This window comes from Topomyia yanbarensis, chromosome 2, assembly GCF_030247195.1.
Source record: "Topomyia yanbarensis strain Yona2022 chromosome 2, ASM3024719v1, whole genome shotgun sequence".
Taxonomy (NCBI): domain Eukaryota; kingdom Metazoa; phylum Arthropoda; class Insecta; order Diptera; family Culicidae; genus Topomyia; species Topomyia yanbarensis.
Window position 1 is genome coordinate 71,692,028 of NC_080671.1, and position 27,625 is coordinate 71,719,652.

Genomic DNA, 27,625 nt, shown 5'->3' on the forward strand with positions numbered 1-27,625 from the left:
CGCAAAACAAAAACTGTCTTCTCGGCTGAATCGTTCTCAGACACATTGAAATACTTTTTGTGTAGCACAGTACAGAGTGCACAGTGTGCACTGACCTAATACAGAAATTCAGAATTGTGTGCAATTCAAAAACTTATCATTTAAAAATAACAAACGGGGTCGTGGGTCTTTAGTATATTTCCTTATGCAAACAATAAAAATATTATAATGAGTTTAAATGGTTGTCTGGCAGATCTCGCGCAAGCGCTTAGCCATTGCACGTGGAAACCTGTTTACGAGGCGAGGAAATATTTTTTTTCCTTACCAACTATGTCTTGGGAGGGAGTTGTTCATTTCTATCTCGCTTTTGCACATTTCCGTATCATCATCGTAGTTACTGTCTTTATATTTACGAATATCTGATTTCTTCCTTGCATCTCGCCCTCAATAATTGCCCTTCCGAATGGATTCCATTTCTCCCAAATGTGACATTAATCTGCGAGTAAGCGGTATCCGATCTTGTAGTGGAACATTGATTTTCTCATCGTCTATATATAGGATCTTAACTATAGCATTGTCACACACAACCATGTGTTTTAAGTTGTTCGAAATAAATGGGTTTCGTCTGAGCTAATTTGTTGAGCGCTTAATGCCTGACATGGTAGAACTCGATAAAGGCGGCTTCCGAAAGTCTAACCTCCATTCACACCTTCAGGAAATGTTCCACATTATGAATGCTCGGTCCTATGCGAATCATCAATAATTTTTTAATCACCGTATTTGGCTGGAGCACCACTTCTTGCTTCTGCTACTCACTGATCTTGACAGATTATTACAGCAACAATTATAGTAACAGTTTCTTTTATTCTTCAGACAAGGCACACAATATAAAAGTTAATTTTTTTGTCGTTCGCTTCGCACTGGCTCGAGTAAAAGCATAAAGCACACTGAATTTCGTGACCATTGCCTTTGGTGGTTAGAAAAAGCCTTCTTCAACTTTTTCTCAATAATTTGTTCAAACCAAATGAGTAACAAATTTTGTTAAATGTCGCCGGTTTTTTTAATTTATTTTTGGAAAATTTCGGGAGGGGCTTTAGCCCCTTAGCCCCCCCTCTGGCTACGTGCCTGCTCTACAAGTTAAAAAAAATGAATAAAAACTGGTTAAAATTTTTCCAATGGATGTTTAATTTTCCATCGGTGAGGGTCTGCAAGGAGTTTCGATTTCAAGTCAGTCTGGCCCCCCAAATTCACGAACGAGTTTTTGCCTATCAAAGTGAAAGTCTTATTCATGTGTTGTGTCAGCGGAATATTGTCTAACTTCTGTTGTATTCCCTTGATGAAGTAAAATTGTTAATTATTTAAACCTTCACCGCGGCATATTCGCTGACAATGCTGCTAGTGTTGAAAAATTCCTCAATGTTCAACAATTTTATTTTACCTGCACAGGCACGTACCGGGCTGTTGGCCCGGTTGACATCGCCAATAATGCCAGCTTCAGAAGCGCGATTTGCTTTATCTTGATTTGCTCTATCAACTTAGTGAAGATAAGTCAGGATAAGAATGCCATTTGGAAGTCGAACTGAAAAGAAAGCGAAAGAAAATATCAAAGAGACGCAAAACTGATACTCTGCCAAGGGCGCCAGAAGAGCACGCTACGGCCCTGCCCAGCCAACATTTTGATTCACTTTAATAAGTTGCAATTTGATTAACTGGACTCTTAAACGATATAAATTGATTGTATAAAATGCACAGATCCCTTCTATGTGAACAAAAGTGGAGGCCATATACGTACAACAAATCGGTATAGTAGAACTATGTGATTTACGACGAATTTTGATCTCATCAGAAGCATTATACAATCATCTAGCTTATCTGTTTATATGTGAACATCTTTACAATCACACATGAAGGTTTATGCAGCTTAAGGTCCCCAATGTGGTAACAAGGAGTATTTTTTTAAAAATAACATGAAAATAAAAAATCAAGATGAAACTTCTATAATTCTGTTATAAGACATAGTTACGTCCACACTGGTAGATATGTTTTTCATGGGTGAGTTTGGAGTTACTAGAACATCAATTATTAAATTACCTGTTACGATTTACTTCCACAGTTTGGAACCTGAGATCTTCGTATTCCCAGCATAGCCGCTATGTACTCACCTATTTATACACTGTCAAAAAAAGATTATATTTGATCATTTTTATCGCTTTGTGATTACGATCTTAAAATACCATATTCCAACCTAAATATGGCCCTCCAATGATATCTTCTATACATGTCAAATCAAAACCTACATTCTTTACTCAAGCCATTTTTTATTGCTCAAATATTGAATTAGTCTGACAGAGAATTTGCGAAGTGCTATAGGGAGGTGACTATTTTTTTGAACGATTTTGCAGTTTAATCCAATTGCAAATTAATTTCTATACAATGTTTCAAAATTTCCGCATGTACAATTTTGTTTTAAGTTGTAGTGGACTAATAAATAACTTCAAGTCAAAATTGTATTTGGATCACAGATTTGCATTTTATGTGAACTTTTTACAACAAAACATAATTTTTGCTTGCACTATTTGTAATTTTGATTTAGTCTGTCATTATTTGTAATTTATTGTAAACTGTTATATACGATTGCTGGTTTGCTGGGTGGGATATAGTCTATGTGATCAATGTTAAGAGGAAGGTACGTGCGTTTGGATATGGTTATGAAATTTAATAATACGAACATGGAAAATCTTTAATAATAAGTTTTATTTTGTTGTCTGAAAGTTTGAAAAGCATCGGATGAATGGAAATTTGACGAACTTTTTCTAGTGATGCAATTTGATTCCGTATACCATGGTAATCGGTCAGTTTATCGCTTTCCCTTCGGATAAAATTATACATCGAATGTATCTGTAATTTAATTTAATAATATTTCGGTTCGATTATTTTATTTTTGTGGCAATTACGTAGCCACTGTTAATTAAAAGTATTTATTTAATGTACAATATACAGTGTACGGTATATAACTTTATCGTTACAACATAGATGTGACGGTATCCATGAAATGATTTCTCATAACTTTTATTACAGCAAAAAGATTTAATAATAAATTATTTCATGTTTTACTTTTAGTTTTATTCAAACTTCACTCTTCTGCTTTCCATGTCTGAACTTGTGCTGATTCGCGGGGGCCCAAGTAGCAACGATTTATTGTCGTCCAAAGAATCGTCCCCAAAAAGCACTTTATCTATGAACACGCCTCCATCCAAGTGTCACCGCTGCAGCATTACTCGATCGGAACGCAATAACCATAGTGGGTGTAGGCCGACGATAGTTTGATACGTGACACTGTCCCCCTCCTGCCCTCAACAGTGACGGTGCCACTAAAGGTACAGGCTAATCCAGTTGAGGTAGGACGAGATCCGGGTGGCAACCACAGGCTCCCCGGAAGCGCACTTGTCCCCGAAACTGTACAGCCCGACCAGATAGGGCAGGTAGATATTGTTGCTCCGCTGGAACGAAATAAATGGATCACCCCGGTGTCCGCAGTTTGCCGCCTCGGTACCATCGGGACGCAGCTTGAACTCCTGCCAGCACATCTGGTCGTTGTTGAGCTCGGTGTGGGAAGTAAACTGTTTGCAGTCCCGGTTGTGCACCAGGTTCTTGTCCCGTGCGGTGAGAAACTGTTTATCGAACTGCACCTCCTGCGTGTAGTAAGGTGTTCGATTTAAATCACGCCACAAACAGGCCGGGATTGCATTCTCGTTGACACTGTACCGTTCGATCAATCGGGACCGCCGCCAAGCGTACCGGTAGGGTGGGGGTACATGAAAAACAGGTGCATTATTTACCACAAACTGAGTGCAATTAAGGTTTTAATATGGGAGCTTCATACAGTCGGTATTTTGTTGGTTGTTGATGGGAAACCTCGTTGCTTTTAAATTGCCAACTTGAGAGTTAGTCAAATTTTGGCATCCCAGGAACAACCACATTTTTCTATCGTCCCGGCATTTGTCAGAATACTTACACCACTTCGGACTCCAGCTTGAGTATGGCAATATCGTACTCGTGCGTTTTGGGATTGTAGCTTGGGTAACGAATGGTGTCCGTCACACGTATAATTTGTGCTACGCCATCGTAGATTTTGCCAACGTCAGATTCGCCAATGCTGATCACATCCGGGCTGCGCCTACACGCGGGGGGGATAAATGGTAGAATGTGAATACACCTTTCAGTGAACAATCCAGACGTGATGGAAGTTATCGATGAACATGTCGACGATTAACTTCTCTCGGTGGGCTGTAGTGTAACAAATTTGCTACAAACAGCCATTTATCGGAGGCCCTGCGATCGGGACGCGAGTGTCGGTATAACAACGTGTTCAGTGTTGTTCTCGGAATCTATTTGTGCCCTAATCAAGTGCGGTGAGCAGACGTTGAGGTCAAACAAAACGGTCCGTCACTGATGGAGTGACAACTTCACCTAACTCTCACCAGATAACTGTCTTTCGTTGGATTTTTCCATTTGTGCCTGACGGAAAAACGGAGACGGAGCATTCTGTTTGATCCTTTAAAGATTATGTAGATAAAACGAAATATTTTCCGATGAAATTTTTTTGAAGACTCAAAACAAATGTTGATCGATCTTGGTGCCAAAGTCAAATGATATTTCGATTTTTCAACAATATACATATTGCTAAATATTTTGTTTTCTTGTTATGGCGAATTAAAAAAATGTACAACTGGATTCAGCATTTCACTGTCCCCCATCCTCGGTCACGGATATAACCAGATTAAGAGCAAGCGCGCATTCATCTTCCCCCCAGGGCAAACAAATCCGAACTGCAATGGAACGTACCTTTTGACCACGGTTGTGCATCCGGCTGTCGTTAGGACCGTGTTTTTGTTAATTAACGTTCCCATACAGTGCCAATTGGTGGCGGTGCTGTTGACTTTCCATCCGATCATCACCGCGTGCGGGTGTTCACCGTCCTCGACCCGGTGACCTTCGGGCGAGGCAAAATTCACGTACTTCTTCCTGAAGCGCTGGTAATTGGTTTCGCATTCGGTGAGCAGTGGCAAATGCGCCGTAGCGATGAACGAATTAACCGGACAGCACACTATCGGTGCCGTTTCGTTGATGCAGAATTTGATTTCATCCAACAGTGCGCGGTGACTGCAGTGGTCAATATGCACACACACCCCCGCCTCCCGGTCCGAGGCCTCGCAGATGTAGTCAAGCGCGAGTTCCTTTTCCATCAGCACTTGCCTGACGGCGTTGACGTTAATCGTTCTGTAGATAACCGAATTCATCCATTCGCGAAAAGCAATTGCCCTTGTACTGACCATCGGCCGCCCACCGAAGCCACAATCCGGTGCATACGAGCCAACACCGATAAGATCCTCTGGGAACGGGTTAGTGTCACTGGCGGGTCTTAATTCATTCAGTACCTCGTTCCCGTTCCACGGCTCGCACGTTCCCGGAACCAGTGCATCCTTGGACCACGTGCAAAATTGCGTCTCGTTGATGCCGTCCTTCAGGATGCCGTAACTCTTATAATGTTCGGTACAATTGGCGCTTTCCAACAGCTGAAGCGTGACTGTCAGGTAGCGCTCCGTCCCATCAGTGTTGTTATCCGTCGAACCATCGTCGTTCAAGTTGTACGGTCCGATGCCGAACGAAAGGAACTGTCTTTGATCTTCGATAGCAGCGATGCAAGAAACAGATTTCCAATCGTATCGATTCCTGGGTAGCATAACAAGAAGAGAAAAAAAATTGCGCACAAGTGGCATCGTCAGTGGGTGTGGGAGGATACCAAAAAAAAAAAAGAGAATGGGACAAATTTCAAATCACGTCGGATAATCACCTGTTATCGGTTTGCAGTCGTATCAGCGCCAGATCGTTGTAGAGCGTTTTTTTGTCGTAGTCCGGGTGGAAGATTATCCCGTCTATGCGCTTCCAGTCGTTTTTGTAGTTGACGATGTCGACCTCGCTGCAATTGTTGGGGTGGAAGGTAAGTGGCTGATAAAATATCGATAAGTGCTTGTTGGGACTACAAGGGAGGAAGAATTTCCGTTGCTCTTCACGGGACGTATGTGTATCGATAACCGGTAGCTGCATCAAGTTTTATAGACTGAGTACGGGTTCCCACATCGCGATGTTGGAATCGTACAGAATCAAATAAAACGATTATCTGCATACATTGATCGTCATTCGTTTAACACCACTCGAAAATATGAAATAATATTGCATATGTTTTTTGATCTATTTTTTGTTATAGTGATAATAATAAGCACGTAAATGGGCCATGGCTCGCCGAACAAACCAATCGTTGTGTTTCGTCCAGAATTTCTTTGTTTGTTTGACCAACTATGGAATTAATCTACAGCGCATTAAATGTGCATGGGGAATAAGCATGGTCTTGTCTGAGTGGATTGATGACAATTGAATTTGCGAGAAAGATCGAAAGCCAGTCACCGATTTGCGGCATGTTAAATCTTCTTCATTATAATAATTTTTCTTGTTCTATTGAGTACCTTTACTTATACTTTTGAGATGTACATGCACTATATTATCTATAGCAACAAAACCAGTAAAACACTATTTTTAATTGCGACAAAAATTTAGAAGTCCCTTCTTTACTTCGTACATCTTCTGGTTTCAGCACATTGTTGTTTTAAGTTAGTAAATTAGTTCTTTTCGTTCTTATTGTCTGCAATGTTGTTCTAGTTATTAGTATAGTAAACACTAGAATTTTGATATCACCATTATATTGCTCCGAAATTAGTAGATTAATCTGATCATTTTTTTGTCTGTTCGTAATAAACTTGTATGCTTCTCTTCGTAGTAGTCAGGCTAATAATGCAGCACTCGTGCGTGTAATGGCTATTATGTCCGGAATACAAAGTAAGTGTTTCAGCACAGGTAATGCTTATTTTAGACCATTCAACATTATTTCACATTCTCGTAACGAAAACAATTTATATATTTTTTTCGTTGAATACACACCTGTGACGGCATAGAGGGCGCAAAGACTAACTTTTCGTAGAAGAGAGATAGAATATCGAGATGTTCGGAAGAATTACTGGAAAATGGCTGTTCTACTAGTTTGTCGAAGACACCTAATTTCTATCTCTCTCCGTTGAAAAGATAATGTTGGCGCCCTCTTGCGGTCACAGGTGGAACTAAAATTTTCTAACCAAAATATGACTCGCATAATTTACTATAATTTTTCTGAACATACTATTGAGCAAAATCTAACCATTACTTCACAAAAATGTATAGTTCGTGAGAATCGAAAAAAATATATAGATACACAACCATGCACTGCTAGGCCCCATGCAAAACTGACTCAGGCTTCACTTCGCTAAAAGTTTAATAACATCTTTTAATAAAGCCAGATTTACTAGCAGTCTTCAACAAAGTTGTAGATAATTAAATTATCTTTTTTTATTTTCACTTGCAGTGATAAGACAATGCATACAGTGGCACCTAACGGTGAAAATGCGAGCTAATGGGTTTTCTTCTTGTTATTTGTCGAAAAATACCACACAAACTTCAGGTACGTCGGTCCCGTAGCTAGACTTGTCCGATTTGCTTCCAATTTGGATCAAGTACTCCTGGTAGGACTAGGAATCGACTTCCAAAATTCAATATTTTTCTGGGCAGTCTAATCCGCACTCTAAATTCCCGAATTTGTAGGATCAGCAGGAACCCTCGTATATTCTCAAGCGAAACGGTGTGTTCTTGTCGACCTTCAATAAACAAAGTGTCGCAATTGTATTAAGGTAAGGATCGATCAGCCTGTAAGAAACGGATAAATTGTTGTTCAAGATATCGAAGCTAGTGGGTCCTTCAATACGCGATACATCAGTGAAAAACATTCTCTCACAGTCTACTTATTTGTATTTCTTTGCAAAAATGTTCCCATGAATGTTGATAATTCGGAATTTCACAAGTATTCTCTTCCATGGACGTGTGTTTTATACAGAGCGTATAGTCTGTTTCTTGGCGAAACATTGCACAGTAGTCTAGAATACAAATTTAGCAGGAATTTTTAGATTTTACTAAAACAACTTAGCCTTATTAAGTCTTTGGAAAAAGTTTTCGTAGTTTGTGAGCCCCTTCTTTTTGTTAAAACAACAGTTAGGGTGGATCTAACTTAACCAAGATCAAAAATATTTACTTTTTAATCATTCTAGATAGAGCCTTCGGTGAAGTTGTAGAACTACAAATTTTAGAAAATTTGGCTGAAGCTATGTAGCTCTATCTGTCATACTTTTTATATTACAACTAATTAAAAATCAAAGGTTAGGATGTTTCTTAGTGTTTCCCAGAAACTTGATGATTTTAAACAGAAGTAATCTTCAGACAATTTTAAGATTATTCCAAGGCGAATAATTTGTTTCATACTACCACATGTCTAACTATTATCGCTGAAAAATTATGAGCGCTTTTTGCCAAAAATAGGGAGATATTGGAACATCAATATCGCTTATTGGGGCAAACAAAAGATAATTCTTTTTCAACTACATATGGTCGGTGTTAAGTCAGACCGGACTATGTGACAAAATATTGATTTCGAGAAAAACGAGTTTAAAGTTTGAATCGTAGCATCCTTTATATTATAATTGAAAATTAATTTTTGTCATGATTCTTGATTATTGTTACATATTCCAAATCTGGCAAAAGTCGAATATAGCTAACGAAATTTCCTATCCAGTGACACGATTCGAGGTATAATTGAGCAAAAAATGGCGAGCGCGACATTTTTGAAAATTTCTCAAAATTGATTTCAAAAATTCAATTTTTGAAAATTATAAATGCTTCTATCTTTTGAATAATTGAAGCTAGAGTTTATTTGAATTACAAATAATGTTTGCCTTGAAAAACTATGAAATGAATCTAAAGAATAAAGTGCAAAAACTGAAAACTACAAAAGTTATATTAAAAACCTATTTTAATCCACCTAGCGGTGCAATTGTGCCTTTCTCAATCATGAATCGCGAGAATGTGTGCGTTGTTTATATTCATTAAAAACTTTTAAATGCATATATTACATTTTATTATTATATATCACATGACAACTATATACAGGAAAAGAAATCATTATTCGAGTTCTAAAATTTTGAAAAAGAAAAAACAGCCATGGTAATATTAAACTGAAAAAAGGTGCGAAATCGGCAAAGTCCCAAAAAGTCGATCTTTATAAAAAAAAAATTTCGAGATAACATAAAATCTCGACGTTTCATGCATTTTTAAGATGTTTGGCATCAAAAATACGAATTCGATTTTTGAAATTTCATGGGGTCCCCCCTTTGAAAAAAAAAATTGAGTTCCGGCTTATATGGGAATTTCATATGTGACCGGACGATTTAGTCTATATTTCCGGAACCATATAAGCGACCTGTACGAAATTTTATAGACATCTATGGGGATATTATAGCTATCATTTGGGACTAAGTTTGTGAAAATCGGCCCAACCATTTCCGAAAAAACTGATGTGAGTTCATAAATTTTGAAAGATGGCCGCTTTTCCCGGGCACTTCCGGAACCGTCTATGGTGGTCAATGTAGTCAACGAAAGTTTGGTTGGCCGTCGGTGACCTAGAACAGCAAATTTAAGTTGTTTGAGAGACATTTTAGCGAAATTTTTACCTTTTTTGCTTTCATCGGAGTATCGGTTTGAATCACAATTTGCTATGTGATCGCACGCCACAACCTGTAACTCCGGAACCGGAGGTCGGATCGGGATGAAATTGAATAGCCATTTACGGGGACGCAATAACTTTCATTTGAGGCCAAGTTTAGTCGAATTGGTCTAGCCATCTCCGAGAAACCGATGTGAATGTTATTCTGAATTTAGATACTTCCGCCGGGGCTTCCGGAACTGAGGATGGTGGCCAATGTGGCCAAATAGACTTTGAATGGATGTTAGTGACCTAATACTACAAATCGAAGCAGTTGTGCTCATATTTTGGAAAAAAATTCACCTTTATACATTCATTGCAGAATTAATTAAAATCGACATTTTCTGCGTGTTCGTACTTACCACCCTGTAATTCCGGAACCGGAAGTCGGATCCCTTAGAAATTCAATAGCAGCCTATGGGAACGTTGCACCTTTCATTTGAGACTAAGTTTGTCAAAATCGGTTCAGCCATCTCTGAGAAAAATGAGTGACATTTTTGGTCACATACACACACACATACACACATACATACATACATACATACATACATACATACTTACATATATACATACACACATACACACATACATACACACAGATATTTTGCGATCTCGGCGAACTGAGTCGAATGTTATATGAGACTCGGCCCTCCGGGCCTCGGTTAGAAAGTCGGTTTTTGGAGCAATTGCGTAACCTTTCTATATGAGAAAGGCAAAAGAATAATATTTAATTAGCTTAATCAGCATGAGTTCAATGTTATCTTCATGTGATTATATTTTGAAATGTTGGTGGAATGGGTTTAAAAGTGGAGGGAATGGGGGGTTAGTAGAGTGGGAGTGGAGGATGCGTCAGAAATCCTTCATCTTATTTTGGTATACGGGGTGGATGAAGGAAATGCGGGCGTGAGGGTGGTCCAAGGGGACGGTAGTGATGAAGGAGGGAGATGTAAGGGCAAGGCGGGGGAGGGGGGGGGCGGAGGGGCTCTGATGCAATACTCAGCTGCATATTTTGCCTTCCATTTGAGACTTGGTTTGAGAAAATCGGTTCAGTCATCACCGAAGAACCAATGTGACTTTATTTGTGGAATATGCCCGGAATTCCGGACTTCCGGAATCGTCGATAGTGGACAATATATTCAAAGAATGTTTGATTGGCAATCAGTGATCTAGATCTGCGATTAGAAGTAATTTGGTGACCATTTCAATAGTTTTTAGCCTCTGAGGTATTACGATTCTACCGATTTATATGGGAAATTCCAGTGTATCCTTACTAACACCCTGTAACTCCGGAAGCGAGAGTCAGAACAGAATGAAATTCAGCAGCAGTCAATGGTATTACTGTATCTTTCATTTGAAATCAAGTTTGTAAAAATCGGTAGAGAATTCGTTGGGGAATGGGTGTGATATTAGCTTAGGAACTTGGCGGGTTCCCCGGGGGTGTCATGAACTGTCATAGGTGGCCAATGTGGTCAAAGCTGCTTTGATTGATCAATAGTGATCCAGACCCGCAAACTAGAATAATGTTACATCAATTTTAATATGTTTTACATCATTTGAACATCATGGTGGTACCAGTTTGTATGGGAATTTGCTGGGTGACCGCACTCTTCAACCCGTAACTCCGGAACCGGAAGTCGGATCAACTAAAAATTCAATAGCAGCTTATGGGAGCGTTATACCTTTCATATGAAACTAAGTTTGCGAAAATCGGTTCAGCCATCTCTCTGAGAAAATTGTGTGAGTTTAAATGACACACACACATACACACACACATACACACACATACATACACACACAGACATTTGCCGATCTCGACGAACTGAATCGAATAGTGTATGACACTCGGCCCTCCGGGCCTCGGTTAAAAAGTCGATTTTTACAGTGATTGCATAGCCTTTCTTTATATGAGAAAGGCAAAAATTGGTTTTCATTAGTTGACCCTTGGTAGTAAATTACTTTCAAGATGGATAATATAAAAGATATAGCTTCGTTTCATGGTAAAATTTTGTACTTTGCAAGACTTTTATATTATTTTAAATAATGGGTAGGGTGGTTCTAAGTTTATTTAAATGAGAAACTTAACTTTTTAATGGTTCGAGATAGAGTTTCGCAATCTTCCGGAAAACTGAAGAAAATCAAATTTTAAAATACTTTGTCAAAGACGCTGGACCTCTATGTCTTGTACTTTTCATATTACAAGAAATTTACCGAAAAAATATTAGGGTGTTTCTTAAAATATGGTTGTATTTGTAAAACTTGCAGTTTTAAATATCCATTAAAATGGCTTTAGAAATCCTTTCAGATAATTTTAAGAAAAACAACTTGATTAAAAATAATAAACATCTAGCTCCTTTTGTTACAAAGTTACATATACTTTTTATAATTTTTCAAGTTAATATTGCAAGATATAAAAAATGACGTATTTACCATTGTTTGGTAATCTATACTACAAAGCATTTAATGTTAAGTGCCCTAATCAAAAATAATACTGTTTGAAAAAAGTTATATTTTTTCTAAAAATTCTCATAATTTTGAAAGGAAAAAAAAATAGTACTTGGTGTATAAAACAAATTATACGCCCTAATATAATCTTTAAGTTCTCCAAAGGCGCTTTAGTGTAAAATAAATACTACAAAATAACTGAAATAAAACTGTTTTTAAGAAAAACCCTAAAGCTTACCTTTGGATTTGTCGCTCAATGGAATATTGCTAAAATTAGAACCACCCTAGATTCTGTTTAAACGAAAAGATGGGCCCTGCAAAGCACAACAATTTTCCTACACATACTGTAAGGCTAAGTTATTTAGTTTTAGCAAAAAGTTGAAATTCCTGCCAAATTCATATTCTGGACCACTGTACATTGCACAGAGGAGTAATTAGGGTCGAATCCTGGCCAAAATTATTTGCTGCTGAAATTGTTGTTATTATGCCTTAATATGAACTAAAAATAGACAAATACTAGTTTTTGGAACAATTTGGCATCTACCCACCTACCAGTGCAGAGGCCAATTTTCTATATCCTCTCGAATACTAGTAATTTCTAGGTGATCTTTGTGAATACATTTGTTTTTCCAGTTGCATAAACATTTGATCAGTGGGAAAGGGAGAAGAAAAGGGACGCCTATGCATATTTTCATAGAGATACATTTTGGCAAACATAGTATTTGGCCCTACAGCATTTCGGTGTACCTCATATTAGTAAAAATTTCAATATTTTCAAATCGCTTGGATCGGTGGATCGGACAGGATCGGAAGAGTTCGAATATTTTTTGTATATATTGTTTTGTAATACTGCTTCAGCAACTTTGTCAGATCTATCAGTATAATGTAACTTTTTTATCATTCAAATTTGGAATAAAATGTTTAAAAAAGGTATTTTTTAAAGTTGGTGCAATACATAACAAGCATTCTTTTTTATTTAGTTTTAAGCTGAAGTTAAACAAACGGTTGTGTTGAACTACATTTGTAAAAATATTGTCCTATTTAATACAGTCATCATCACTAGAAAGCGATTTTGCTGAATATATAACGAAAACGATTAAAATATCCCTTAAAATATCACCATTGGGCATACATGCAAAAATTCTTTAACAATTCTTGATATACTAATCTAATTTTGCCACGTTATATAGTAGGTTATTAGGTATGTAAAAAAAATATAACGAAGCAAAAAAATCGAAAAAAAATATTTTAGTTATTGGCCAAGAATTTGTTCTAGTTACTCCTCTGTGCATTGGTAGAAAAATTAATATGTTGCACCCCGTGGCTGAAATAGCTTGTTACGAATTTGGTACACGATTGAAACTCCACAAGCCAGCAAAGTTTTTAATGACCAATGCATTAATAACATCGCAACGCAGTCTAACAGATACCATTCCAGTCCGCAAGCGAGAAGAATCAATAAAAAATCAACTTTCGGACCCCCATAGATTGTAATATTTTAATGAAGTCAAAGTGTACATTTAAATTGGAATAAATATTCGAATGCTTTTTTCACGATCAAATAATTTTGAAACCGTCAACTTTGAAGAAGTTTTCCAACATGAAACTGCGCATTATCTGATACAATAATAATTTGGGTAATCAATTCTCCCAAAAAAGAATTAATGAGCCTTAACTCTTCAAAAAAATAGTAAGAGTCATTGTGTCTTCAGCAAATTCGTCGTTGAAAATCCAGTTTTTCAGAGTTTTCAGAGACTCATGCCTTGGATAGAATGTGAATTTAATCTTAAAGTCAAAGTTTTTATGTATATGATTTATGGCCACCCAAACGGCTTAACCGATTGCCGTAAAAATTTATGCATAGTAGGCATTTGATATGGAGCGTGTTTGTATGCTATTGGTTGCTATTGGAACAAATTATGAATTCCTCCTACTTCGTTGAAAGTCGCAGCAACACGCCATGAGTATTAGCTAGTTATTTTTAATCAGGAAGGTAGATTAATTATCATATACAGTAATACCAGATTAAATTGTTTTAAAAGTTTTCATTCACATATAGGGTTACTTCGGAAGAGAAGCCGAAATTTTGGTTTTTTATCATCAATAAAAACGAATCAAATTTTTGTGAGTATTTAAAGAAAAAGGTCTATTTGTGTGAGATGCCGCACCGTGGTCCCAAACCCAAAAATTGCGAACAAAAGTATTTTCTGGCTTTCGTTGATGTTTCCGTGATTAGGTGTCTTAAATACAGTTTTATGGAACTTGAGTGCGCTTGTATAATAGTTAACACTTTCATTTTTCATAAGGGGACACTTCCAATTTTTAGACAGTTTTTTTATTCAACAATAATGATTTTTTATGCAATCTTGTGTAGTGGTTAAATTTGAGTAACTTTTGTAAGGATACTTAATATCTATATATTTGTACGAGCGATATATACGTATGTGTTGGTAAGGTATTCTCAACCCGGCTTCGTGGCTTTTTCTACGCGTAAACGGTTTTACGGGATACAATCGCACCGCAGAAATAAAATTCTCGACAAACATATGATTACGGCTTAAAAGCCAACTATCAAAACTCTCTTTGAAAGGAAATTCCGGACAAACCGTTACTGGCTAAACATGCTTCATAGCAGTTAATGAAAGAGAAAACTTTTCTCTTTTGTTTACTACCAACATCTGTGATTGGCGAGTAACGGTTTGTCCGGAATTTCCCTTCAAAGAGAATTTTGACAGTTGGCTTTTAAGCCGTAATCATATTTTTGTCGAGAATTGATCTATTATGTCTAATTCTTATTAAATTTATAAATAAATGAGACTATTTTATTCTAAAATTATTCATGAAATCGTCTGCTCAAGAATATTCGTGTTCTGTCTATTTTATTATGTAATATTTCATTTTATGTAGAACAAATCTCAAAAATACGACAAAATTCCCTGCTATAATTCCGGTAGTTTCCAATCGATTTTGACAGTCTTTCACGATGCAGAATAAATTGGCTCAAATTCCTCATATCATGGGATTTGTACTATACTATATTTCACCCAAAGGAAAAAAAATGGGTAAACACCAAAATTTCTCACAAGGACGAAAATTTTTGGTGAAACCAGTCTTTGCACTTGAGGGGCACAAATCCTTACTTTTTACATGGGTGCGTTTCGACTTCGTCTCATCAGAAACCAACACTAACTTTTTTGTCAACTCTCTAAAACTAAAACACACTTTGTATTTCAATCGAACGACTGGTAAAACGTGATGTCCCGTCCGAGCGGAAGTTCTATTAGTGCTTTCACATAGGCCTGCCAAGCCAAGACAAGTTTCGGCTTCACTGTGTCTTATCGGCGTAAACAGAACTTCTGCTGGGAAGGGACATCACGTTTGACCAGTCGTTCGATTGAAATACAAAGTGTGTTTTAGTTTTGGGGATTTGCGTCAAGCCGGCGCTAATCTATTCCGATAAAAAGTTAGTGTCGATTTCTGATAAGACGAAGTCGAAACGCACCCATGTACAAAATGGGATTTGTGCTGTGCCGTGTCTTCTTATCATTTTCTTCAATGACGGGGAAGGAGAAGGAAGAGGGAGGAAATAGAATTGGAAGAGTGGGAAAAATGACAGCACAAAAAAGCAAATAAGTTGAACTCACAAGTAGTTCAAATCACCTGTGAGGAAGTCTAAAGCTCTTTATCGCACTGGATTAAAAAATTTAGCATGTTACTAAGATTCAGACGCCCAAAAACAGTTTCGTCTTTGTATGGTCAGTAGGACATCGCAAAAAAATTCTTTTTTTGATTCTCAAAGGCCCACCCTCTCATATCGTGACAAATGTCAAAGTAAGCTCAGATGCCAAATTTCACATCATTTGGACAATTCTTGACCCCGCTTAGTTCTCTTGATTTTTTTGAAATTGACACTGTGGAAAAATAGATAACGGAAATATATTTAATGCTATACTTTTGAAGTAGCACTCAGAAAATATCAATTCATACCTCTTTTTAAAGGAAATAACCTTAATATTTGAATGGAGATATTTCGGTTTGTCGAAAAATACGGGAAATCCCATACTTTCAATCATTTTTCTGCTCCGTTATGCAAATCATACACATTTTGCAGTTTTTCCAACGTTAAAATTCAGAAATCGAACGAAATTTTTTTAACTTTTTCCGAATACTAGAAGTTGGGGTTATAGGGCCTTTTGTAAATCATATTAAATTTTGTCATGTTTGTGTGGCTATAACTATTATTCTTCAATCAATTTTTATAAAATGTTCTTTGCTGAACGTGAAAAATCCTTAGGAGCAAATTAAAAATAGAGCCGTTACCGAAAAATTTCAGAAATATTAAATTTTTTGACATTAGTTCAACAAATTACATGTTTTCATTAAATGTCCTAATACCTCAACTTCCCCTTTTTTCCAGGAAAGAAAACTTTTCGCATGTGATCCCTAAGCGTATTTACACTAAAAGTAGTAAATTAAATAAGAATTTATTGTTAAATGGAGTTGATTTGATGATAGAAATGAGAAATCGAAACTAAATGTCAGAAAATTTGATGTTTCTGAATTTTACTGGTAACGAATCCATTTTTATTTTGTTTCCAAGGATTTTCCACGTTCAACAAGGTACATTTTATTAAAATTGAGTAAAGAATAATAAAGATATATGCACGAGAAAATGATAAAATATAACGTGAATGACTTCGTAATATGCTTGATTTGCGGGAATTGATTAAAAGTTGCTTTATATTGTCTCCAAAATCACCAACTTTTAATCATAGTTGGTGATTTTGGAGACAAAATGACCCAGTACCCTACCTTCCCTTACTTTTCGGATAATGGGAATGTCTCCATTCTAATACTGTGGTTATTTCTTTTGAAAAGAGGTATGGATTATAATTTTCTAAGCGCTACTTCAAAAGTTATTAATATATTTTTCCTCCATATTTTCCCAACGCGCCAATTTCAAAAATTTCAAACGAAGTAGGTGAGGGTCTAGAATTGTCCAAATGATGTGAAATTTGGCAAACAAATTTTTATGCGATGCCCTAGTGGTCAGATAGAAACTCGAAATTGCAATTGCTTTGCATATCAAATGATATGAGGTTCCGTAGTCGGTTTCACAAAGATCCTATGAAAATGACTCAGCGCGCTGAATAGTACCCGTGTGAAAATTGAGTTTGCAATGGCCGTTTAAAGTCCTGATCAGTATACCACAATAATGTTTCGAAAAGTGTAAGAGGTTTTTCGAAATTATTGGGCACAGCATTACCAAAAAAAAAATTTCTTTGAGGACAAATTTGTAGATTGCACCAATATTTACAGTGCTCGCTTGAAGGGGTGCGCAACGTTTGGCATAAATACGTTAGGCATAAGTACATTAGGCATACATATGTTAGGCATAATTAAGTTAGCCATAATGGACGTTAGGCATAATGGACGTTAGGCATAATGGACGATTGGCATAATATACGTTAGGCATAATGGACGATTGGCATAAGGTTCAAGTTACCGTTTTTAAGCATGTGTTAGAATTGAACGCTTGGTAGTGTCCGTAGGAAAATTTGTGTTCAGCTTTGCCACCGGATTATCCATATAAACCTTTTTAAAACTCTAAAAGAAGAATATCAGTCGATTTATTAGATCATCACGATTCAATTCATGCAAAATACCTGTTGGAAAAACCATCGGCTTAGCTGGATGGTGCTTTTGAAAAAGTGGCTGTGGTTTTTTCATTGCGCAGTTGTGTTGCGTACCCCCGCTCGGTGTGGTAGTGTGATAAAAAATCACAGCCACTTTTTCAAAAGCACCATCCAGCTAAGCCGATGGTTTTTCCAACAGGTATTTTGCATGAATTGAATCGTGATGATCTAATAAATCGACTGATATTCTTCTTTTAGAGTTTTAAAAAGGTTTATATGGATAATCCGGTGGCAAAGCTGAACACAATTTTTCTTACGCATACTACCAAGCCTTGAGGTAACTTGAGCCATAATGTACGTTAGGCATAATGGGCGATATGCATAATTCACAAAAATATAAAAATAATCGCAAGGCTTTCGTTAGAGATTTCGCTTGTTTTTTAGGTTACGAAAAAATGACGCTTTGCTATACCATACCTTCCCTTAAACTCTTGCGAGAGACTCTAAAATGAAAAACACCATGCGAGATATTTAACCCTTACAAGTGTAGCTTGTTTTTCTATTTTTATGTAGACGAAATGAAGAAAATATCCCTTCAATTTTGATACAAGCAAATGCTTAGATGTATTACCAATACAAATGTATACAAATTATGAACAGACTGTTATAACGGCATTTAATTGGCAAGGGACTGGAAGGTGAAGTATATTTTTCAATATTAAGAGCCATAGTACTCAAGGGAGAGCCAGGAGTTGAAGATCGGTTCCGACAGCATGCAATAGAAAGTTACTTTACGCTCGTCCGGACATGCCGCAGACTCATGTGATTTGCATTTCTAATGCCAAAAGATCCTGACTCCTGCGGTAGCAGACAAAAGGTTAAGTCGTCTGGAAACTCTAAGCTTGCTCATATGATCCTTTCCACGCTTTTCTAAACTTTTTTCCTTCAACTCCTTGCTCTCCCTTGAGTACTATGGCTCCTAATATTGAAAAATATACTTCACCTTCAGGTCCCTTGCTAATTAAATGCCGTTACAACATTTAACAAATTGACTCAATAGGTTGTTAACAAAAAAAAATGGTAAAAAAAATAATGAACAGACATGAAGTTTTGGATCCAATGGAAACTGGCAGTGTTATGTACAGGATCTACATTAGGCTACGGATTCTACGTGTATGACGATACCTTTTGACATTAAAAATGTCTTACTCCACTATCTGGGGCTGGGTGTCATTCTAAAATCTAAACTATCTCCCATGTAACGAAACTATGTAAGGTTTGCACGCTTATAACTCCGATATTACTAGATGAATTTTAATCATTCATACACCAACCGATTCAGAAACACTTAACTTAAATATTGGTAATAATTTAATATCTCCCCAATAAAAGTAGACTTTTGGAAATTGGTAAAATTAAAAAGTTCACGAAAAACGGGAAAATTACCATTCGTGAGGCAGATTTCTCAGACACAGCCGCCAAGAGAGGGCAGCTTAGTTGCTCAATGAAACACGAAAAGTCATAAATAGAAGCAACGCATGTCCGTTTAAATCAGTTGTTGCTCTTATACCATACGAGCAACATCGTCTCCGGGCGATGCAATAAGCGCTATCGATTTTCGGTAACGTTGGCATTTGCATATACTCGCACCTAAGTGACTAAACCATATACGGTTAGTTTATAAATAGAGGTGACGCGTACCCGTTTGAATCAGTTTTTGTTCTTATGTCGAACGGGTAAGATCATGGCTGCAGCGTCTGGGCACTACAATAAGCGGTAGACGCTATGCATTTTCGGCAGCGGTGGCCGGGTACGAGCACGGTGTCACAGAATGATTTGCAAAGTGGGTGGGAGGGGTGGTTTGGATTTAATTCAATACCCCAGTAAAGTTCAGCCGGAAATGAACTGGAATTCTGGCTGGTTCCAGTTCGTACACGGGCTCCAGTGACACAACCGATTCTAACTAGAATCGGTTGTGTCACTGGAGCCGGAATACGAACTGGAACCAGCCGGAATTCCGGTTCATTTCCGGCTGAGCTTAACTGGGACGGTGTGTGCTGCTTAATGGCGATTTCGCTTGAACCTGAAACTGAGTCAGGTTCTAACCCCAACCGCTGTCAGTTCATACATTTTGACAGCAGTTGGGGTTAGGAACTGACTCAGTTTCGCCTCAAAAAAAAAACCACATAAGAGTGTTGCGTTTGAAAAAAAATTATTTATTTTTATGCATGCGTTGTAACTTGTTAATCCATGTTTACGGCGCTTTGTAGCTGCGTAGGGTAAAGAGCCTATTGGTTTTCATGTTTCATATTTCGGTTATATATTTTTTATCAGTAAGGCATCTGACAACGTGCTTCTGTAGTTATTGCACTGTTCAGCAGCGTAGTATTTTATATAGGAGAGTACACTCAGGTTTTTTACGCGGGTTTTGAAATTTACGCGGTTTTCATTAACGCGTTTTTTTAAATTTACGCGGTTTTAATTTACACGGCCTGTATCCCCTGCGTGAAAAATCTGAGTGTAATTGCATCGGAAACAATCACATTCTCAGCAGAACTTTTTGTTTTCTAATTTCAAACACTTGTTTCGTACTGCACACAACGGAAAATTTTAAAACAGAACTTACCGTCCCAGCAGCAGTTTAAGCGGGTGTTCTTTTTCGATTCAAATTCAAGCCATGTCTTAAGCGTTACTGGACTTAAAATTGTTTTCCCAGTTTATCCAGTCAGAATATCTGTCCTACCCTATGTATTTAAAACACAGTTCTAATTGCGTTTTAAAGTATACAACAAATAGAACGGTTGAGTATACTGATTTAAATTTTAAAATAAATCTGTTTTAAATTATGAAACAAACCGCTGTACTGAAGATATAATTATGTCAGTCCTATTACCACATAAAACACCTATAAAACATAAAACGCTGCAGAATTGGTTTAATAATACAATGTTTACACTACAGTGTTATAACACGTTTTAATAATTAGCAACAAGAAAAATGTCACCAAGATAGCATAAAAACCTGTTTTAACTGGTAGTGCGAACGTTGCATAACAATGTAATTTATCAAATAATTTCATTTTTCCACCACTAATCGATCAAGAAATACTTAAACTTAAGATTGTTTACTTAAGTTCATTAGTACATTATTGAAAATTTTAATGGAAAATGAAATTTCATATTTCATGGAGAATCTGTATATTTTCGTTGGCGGGCGTGGGCTTCCTCATCACAGCTCTCAATATGGAACTTTTCTTTTGAATATATTTTCTGGACAGACCAGCCTATTTTTACTAGATGGATCAGCCAAATAATGCCAATCACCTAGTGAGATACTTGATTAATTAATAGATTACCGTTAAAAGACCTTCAATAAATTATGTTTTGATGGGGAGGGTACATAGCAAATTGTAACATATGAAAACAGGCGAGTGAACAAGAACGTGAGTCGATATGTGTGAAAAATAAAATTCATTTGCACGCTCTTGAAAAATGCTACATTTTTAATGTCACCGTGGTCGTGTCCTGTACACAACCCTTTAATTTTTTCGTTTCGGTAACTCATCACAGTACAGGAATAAACTCTTTCTCACATCAAATAGTTTCCGTAGTTCTATTTATGATGGCCTCGAGAATACAGTCACTGTGCTTAAGAATATGGGAGATAATCAATATAGAACCAGCAATATTCCTATATTCGTTGAATGAATAATAAAATTCATCATTATTTCTTTCATGAGCTGTTCTTCTAGGTTATATATTTTCTTCTTGGACAATTACACCTTGCATGCATGAAGAACTAATCTAAGTTAATCCTTACATGCCCAACTTTTTTTCTAGAGTTTACGAAAGCTCCCTTTGAAAGATGCTTCTTTCGCAGTGCTGGAAGCTGCTCAATATTTACCTTCCAGTGCTCAACACAATATCTCTGGTGGTACTGCTCCAGCAGAGTTATATCAGACTAATAGCAATAACTTCAGTTCTAAGTTCTAATAGTCCTAGTTTCTGGTCTTCTTTGTTTTTGTGAGTAAATTCTGACGAAATAAAAAGCTTTAGCAATTTAAAAACGTTGTTGTTTACAAACAACATAGGCATGAAGGGGTTGATGTGCTTTATTCATACCTTAATTCAAAATAGACTGATTTTAAACAAGAGTATTTAGCCTATTTTAGAGATGTGCAATTTGTTCATTCGTTCATTCGATGTTCATTGGTTCTGCATCTTTTATTTGAGTGAAGATTTCTTGAGGTATATACAAAAAATAAAATGTTGATCGAGTTTTATCAGCTTCCAGAGTAATTCAAAAAATTTCAACCATTTGCGCTCTTACCACCCGAGGCTATCACCACCAAAGATGTATTTCCTTAAAGGATGATAATTTATGCTTAACGTCCATTATGCCAATCGTCCATTATGCCTAACGTCCATTATTCCTAACGTATATTATGCCTAACGTCCATTATGCCAAACGTCTGTATGCCTAACGTATTTATGCCTAATGGGGTACACCCCGGTCGAAGCCCAAGACCGGATCTACTCCTTTATCCGTTTTGTTGAAATTGGCGGAGCAGACTCAGGACCATCAAAGACAATAAAAAATATAGTGAACATGTGAAAAAATATACTGCCGAATAAATAAAAAATATTTTTGCGCTATTTCAGCCAAGAATAGAACCACTGGGAACCTGCTTCCGTGTCGTAAGAGGCGACTAACAACATGCTAGGAGTTCCTATGTCAAGGTATTGATACCTACCGAAGACTTAACGTGGACGGACCTTAAGTTTTGGCGTCATAGCCATTATCCATTCTATATTGAGGGAATCACTGACATACTTTTTCTGATTCGCTATGTTCGATTGTGTACCAACGTTTTAGGTTTCTTCTGGCGGTCGTACAATATCCGTAAAGGATGAATTGGTCGGTGTTAGGTCAGACCGGACTAAGTGACAGTGCATTGATATCGAGAAAAATGCATTTAAAGTTTGAATCGCAGCATCCTTTACTTTATAATTGGAAAATATTTTTTACCATAATTCTTGTTTATTGTTTCATATTTCAAATCTGGTAAAAGTGGAATGTAGATGAAGAAACACTATTTATCCAGTGCTATCATTAACTCATTTTTGATGTTTTGCGACTTGGTCCGGTCTGACTTAACACCGACCAATTCTAATTCTACATTAGATAACAGCATATATTAATATACCGGCTCCTCCATATTTAAAAAAGCAAATTTTCAAGCAGATTTTTTTTTTGATTTGGACTGAGATAAAGCTGTCGAATTGCACAAAAAGTTTTTTGAGTGGCAAGCGATTTACAGATGTGTCAAAATAAGCCAGTTTTTATTAAACCTGGAACCGTCTACCGACAGATCTACATTGATGAATAACTCCAAAGGTGACTTCTTTAGGTCTCACGAAGGTCTGACACAGGCTTTGTACTACTTTTGCTTTCCTAAACAGTGGTAAACATTTCAACACTTCCGAACTTCACTCTGTTCGAGAATGTAGGGCCATAGGAAGCTAAAACTTCGTAAGATCGCATTTCCGGTTCTTTCTTCAAAATCGTTCAGTGCCGTTCACTGCGTCACTCTTTCGAGTTTGAACCCCTTATATGGTAGTAAGTCTTTACTAGTATTGCTCTTCTCCCATCCACTCTTCTTCTGAGCCGCAGATGGATCAAAAGCACTTGTCGTTGTGCTTATTATATTTATTACGCGTAATATACATGTCATTTGAAATTTGGCATTTAACACAATTATGGAAACGTGTCTACAATTACAATTAAGTGGAGATGCCAACCTGTCATTAAAATTTCGCAGTGAATTTATGTACATTCCTTTGGGATATCTTTTATACTTTTTATACGTTTGCTTTGTACTGCAAACTTTGTTTCGAATTATCGGAAATTGATCGCGAGCGACTTTTGTACATATTGCTAAGATCATATTGTCTATAGCTGAATAGATACTCCTATTATATTCCACGCTGCTTTATCGTTTTTGTAAACCCCCGGCGGAAGAATAATTATTAAAATGCCTATTCGAACGGCATTCATATTTCTACTGGAGGTCTGAAAACTTTGATCTAAAAAACTTTGATCTAAAGTGAAAAGACAAAGCGCGTGAGCTTAGCTAAATAACAATATCAACCAAGATATATCCTGACTCATTTCCCTACCTACTAACACCTACTAACGCACCAAACAATGCGACACTTGTAGATGTTGCAGAGAATTCCTCGGTCGTAATAGTTACAAGTGACTTGCATGGGTGTGGCCATTTATGTTATTAATCATACTATAATCTTAGTCTCTTTAGGTTGCACGTTGAGTATGATGTACTACTCCCAAGTATCATACAATTGGTTCAATATTCAATTTCAACAGGTTTTGATCAATCGCGGGAAATTCACGGGCGGTCAACTAAGCTAAGCTAAGCTATGCTGTATTTCCAATTTTGAGATGTGTCTATAGTCCATATCTGGTAGGTGATTGTAGTATTATAAGAATATCGCGGAATAAAAATGTTTCCAATTTTTTACAAATCAAACAATATAGACACAATTTCACGCCCATCCTACTTTCATACTCTTAACATTTATCTTCACTTGTAAATCGAAATCAGCCACATTATGTGTAGTTTTGTTTCCCAATCGTCCATTTGAAAAGGTCGCAATATGTCAAAAAACGAGATACTAACATTCACTGAAGAACTTTAGCCCACCTTATTTTGCTAAATTCGGATTATTTTCTACCAAGAATGAAAAACAAATCTCAGTAAACGTCCTACGAGTAGCTACTTTTTTTCCCCGAAGCATGACCTGTACTTACACATTTTTAAGGCATCGAGCTGACGTCAGTGCGAAATCCTGAGCCACAAGCGTACAGCCACAGATCCAATCAACGTTCTCGCCATCTTTTCCGACGGCACACTGCACAGTAGTTGCCACATATATGTATGTTGTAACCGCCATGGGCACACCGCAGGAAGTGTAACAAGTGTACGAGCAGAAAGTAGAGAAAAAAGAGAAGTGAGTTTTTTTTATCCTTTCCGATGAACAGACAAGTTAATCGTAATCCTGGGGATAAGCATATATGTCATGAGCAGCCCGGAAGTGCCCCGTCGGTAAGCTTACGAACGAAAGTTAGTGGCAAATTGTGACTGTGCGTACGTACCTTGAACTCTTTAAAAACCTGCAGCTGTGCTCTGGTGGGATCGGCTGACGTCGATTCCTTTTTGCCAGTCAGATAAGGTTGCTCGATGCTAGTCTAGAATTGTGGCAACGGTAAACGAAAGTAAATACATACCTAGTAGGACGAGCACCAACACCATTTTAAATTTTACCTTTAACTCTGGAGGCACAAGAGCATCGTCTGATTCTCGTTGGGAAATATGTCTTATGACACACGCTTGTGGGTCGAAGTTTAATTTGGTGACATCTTCTATCCAATTGATGTAGTGGGAAATTTTGGCATATACTCCAGGTGTTGTTTGGCCGCAGGGTACTCCCAGTGCGGAAACACCAGCTACAAATGGAGTATATTTAGAGCTTGATAGTAGTTTCACTTGAAGTGGTCCTCCGGTATCTCCTGGACAGTTCGTTAATAGTTCATCCCCAGCGCACATTAACATTCGATTGATTCCCTTTCGGAAAGCTTCTTTGAGGTCGCGATACGAGAATTTGCAGCGGTCTTGGTCGATTAGTTTCAGTGGGGTGTTGTAAATTGGCGGCGAGACATCGGTATCTGATAGGATTAATTATTACAACATCGTATTATGAATGGTATAGCGATACTCACAGAAATCCCATCCGGTCGCATACAGTTTCTGAGATGAGAGCGATTCGTTCGTGTACAAACAAGCCGGTGTTATAAAATCTGTCACGCTAAAAGAAACCAAAACATAAACAGAGAGTTGAGATCGAAATGCAGAGAGCAAAGACAGAGAAATTTCAATCCACGCTCGGAGATTCGGTAATCGCAGACAACCTACGTCACTGGTTTTGCAAGTTTGATCAGTGCTACGTCGTGATAGGCGCTGGTGAAGTTAAACTCGGGATGACGGATGATTTCCGCGATATCTTGCTGTTGCGCAAAGTGGTCGTCTTTGGCACTGTACAAATCCAGGTCACCGGCACGAATAGTCGTCGGTTCTTTTCTATCGGATAGAGTAGTGTCTGTTGTTACTACATATACTAGAGTAATTGTAAATTATTACCCATCATCCTGAGTACAATGGGCTGCAGTAAGTACGAAATCCTCCGCGATCAATGTACCGGAACAGCGCCACTCCACCTCGCCATCCACCTGTTTCCATCCAATCGCAACCAGGTGTGCAAATTCCTTCGAATTAGTTGAGAATGTTGCTGCTGGTGTGGAAACTTTTCGATCATATAATTTCTGAAGACGCAGGGAGCAATCTAGAAAAAAAATTAATTTAAATAGAATTGCACTACCGCTTTCAGTGCACCACTTTGCTCACCATCGAGTGATCCATAATCAGTAAGCGTATGCACACTCAACTCTGAAAGAAGAAATGAAACGCTCGGTAGCAACTATTCAACCTTGACGCTTATGCGAAAATGTCACCACAAATAAAATTCTGCCACTCGCTTCAAACAAAACGACAAACACCATTTCACTAACCTTCAAACGATTTGTAAAAAGCCAGTCCATAATCAGCTGACAGAAGTATCAGTAACAGTGGAAGTGCCAATGGAAAAGGTCTTCCACCGACCGGCACCCGTATCCGTAATCCGATTCCGTTCATTGCGCGAGCCGAACTGATTGGGCGTGTTGAAGTCTCTGCATAACAAGTGCCAAGCGACGAACTCGATCTGCTTATTTTGACTGTATGCAATTGGTATGCATGCGTGTCTTCGGCTTTTGGCGCGGCGGTTTCGGTGCAGTAGCAGCAGCAGCAGCAGCAACGCCGATAGAGTCAACCACGTGTTATATAAATCGACTCGACTATGCCGGACGGTGTCGGTGCTTGGGTGGGTGTCGACACTTGACGCAAGACTGTCCGAAAAGCGCCGATCGGACGACGAATGAAACACTTTCACTTCCAGGTTTGCCTGTGGTAGATTGGTAAATGTTTGATGCCGGTGTACCTGCTAGTGAGTGAATGTGTTGCGTGACTGTATCTTGACGATTGAAGTTAGAGTAACGGGTTGCAGGTAAAGTTTGTTATTTTGTGGTCTTGTTGTTTGTTGCGCGACGGTTCTTTGTAATGTAGCATTGCATTACTGTAACTATCTGTATGCCAATTTGAAAGAGATGAAGATATTTGAGGACTATAACTTTCAAATCGATTTACAATTTAATAAGGTAGCACATTTTTTAAACGAAAGTAAATATCCTTGTAATTTTTTTATAGCACGTCATTAGTCCGCAGAAACAATGTTACGCAGGTTATAAAAAATTAAGAAGATAAGTTAAAATTGAATAACTCTCGAGAAAATTGATACTGGAGGTGTGCGCCGCGCCGTCGATTTCAGGCGGCGCAGCGCACACCTCTAATTGGAACAAATATATTCTCATTGGCTATTGGCTCAAATAACCAAAAATATTATGTATCCTATTAATAGATGATGGAGATATTTTGGTTTGGCTTAGATAGAGAGCCTGAAGTTCTACTTTGTGATTTACTGAGTGTGTAAAATTGTAAAATGATGGATGGTACATGCGAGCAGTATATCATTTTCACTGTTCAAGTTTCAACATTTCTATAGTATTGTATTCAAATTGGTCAATTTGCTATGACTAAAAGCTTTTGTGTGTGAAGAGAAGGAATGTTCGTTCGGCACTGGTTGATGTTGGAGACTGAGACAGCTCTCCATCTTAACAAGAGTTACTGTAAAGGCAAATCGAAAGAAAAATCCTATGCTTT

The 27,625-nt window shown here is 37.6% G+C and overlaps 1 protein-coding gene across 1 annotated transcript; it reads right to left on the reverse strand.

Moving 5' to 3' along the window:
• Positions 1–2,747: 2,747 nt before the first annotated feature.
• Positions 2,748–26,755, reverse strand: LOC131678421 (transmembrane protease serine 9-like). Its single transcript, XM_058958572.1, has 12 exons — positions 26,380–26,755; positions 26,216–26,257; positions 25,952–26,153; positions 25,727–25,891; positions 25,534–25,619; positions 25,079–25,479; positions 24,910–25,002; positions 24,565–24,665; positions 5,834–5,959; positions 4,825–5,712; positions 3,995–4,156; positions 2,748–3,738 (listed from the first exon to the last, which is right to left on the reverse strand). The coding sequence occupies exons 1-12, from the start codon at positions 26,501–26,503 to the stop codon at positions 3,351–3,353; spliced, it is 2,778 nt and encodes a 925-aa protein (XP_058814555.1). The 5' UTR covers positions 26,504–26,755; the 3' UTR covers positions 2,748–3,350.
• Between the last annotated feature and the right edge of the window lie 870 nt (positions 26,756–27,625).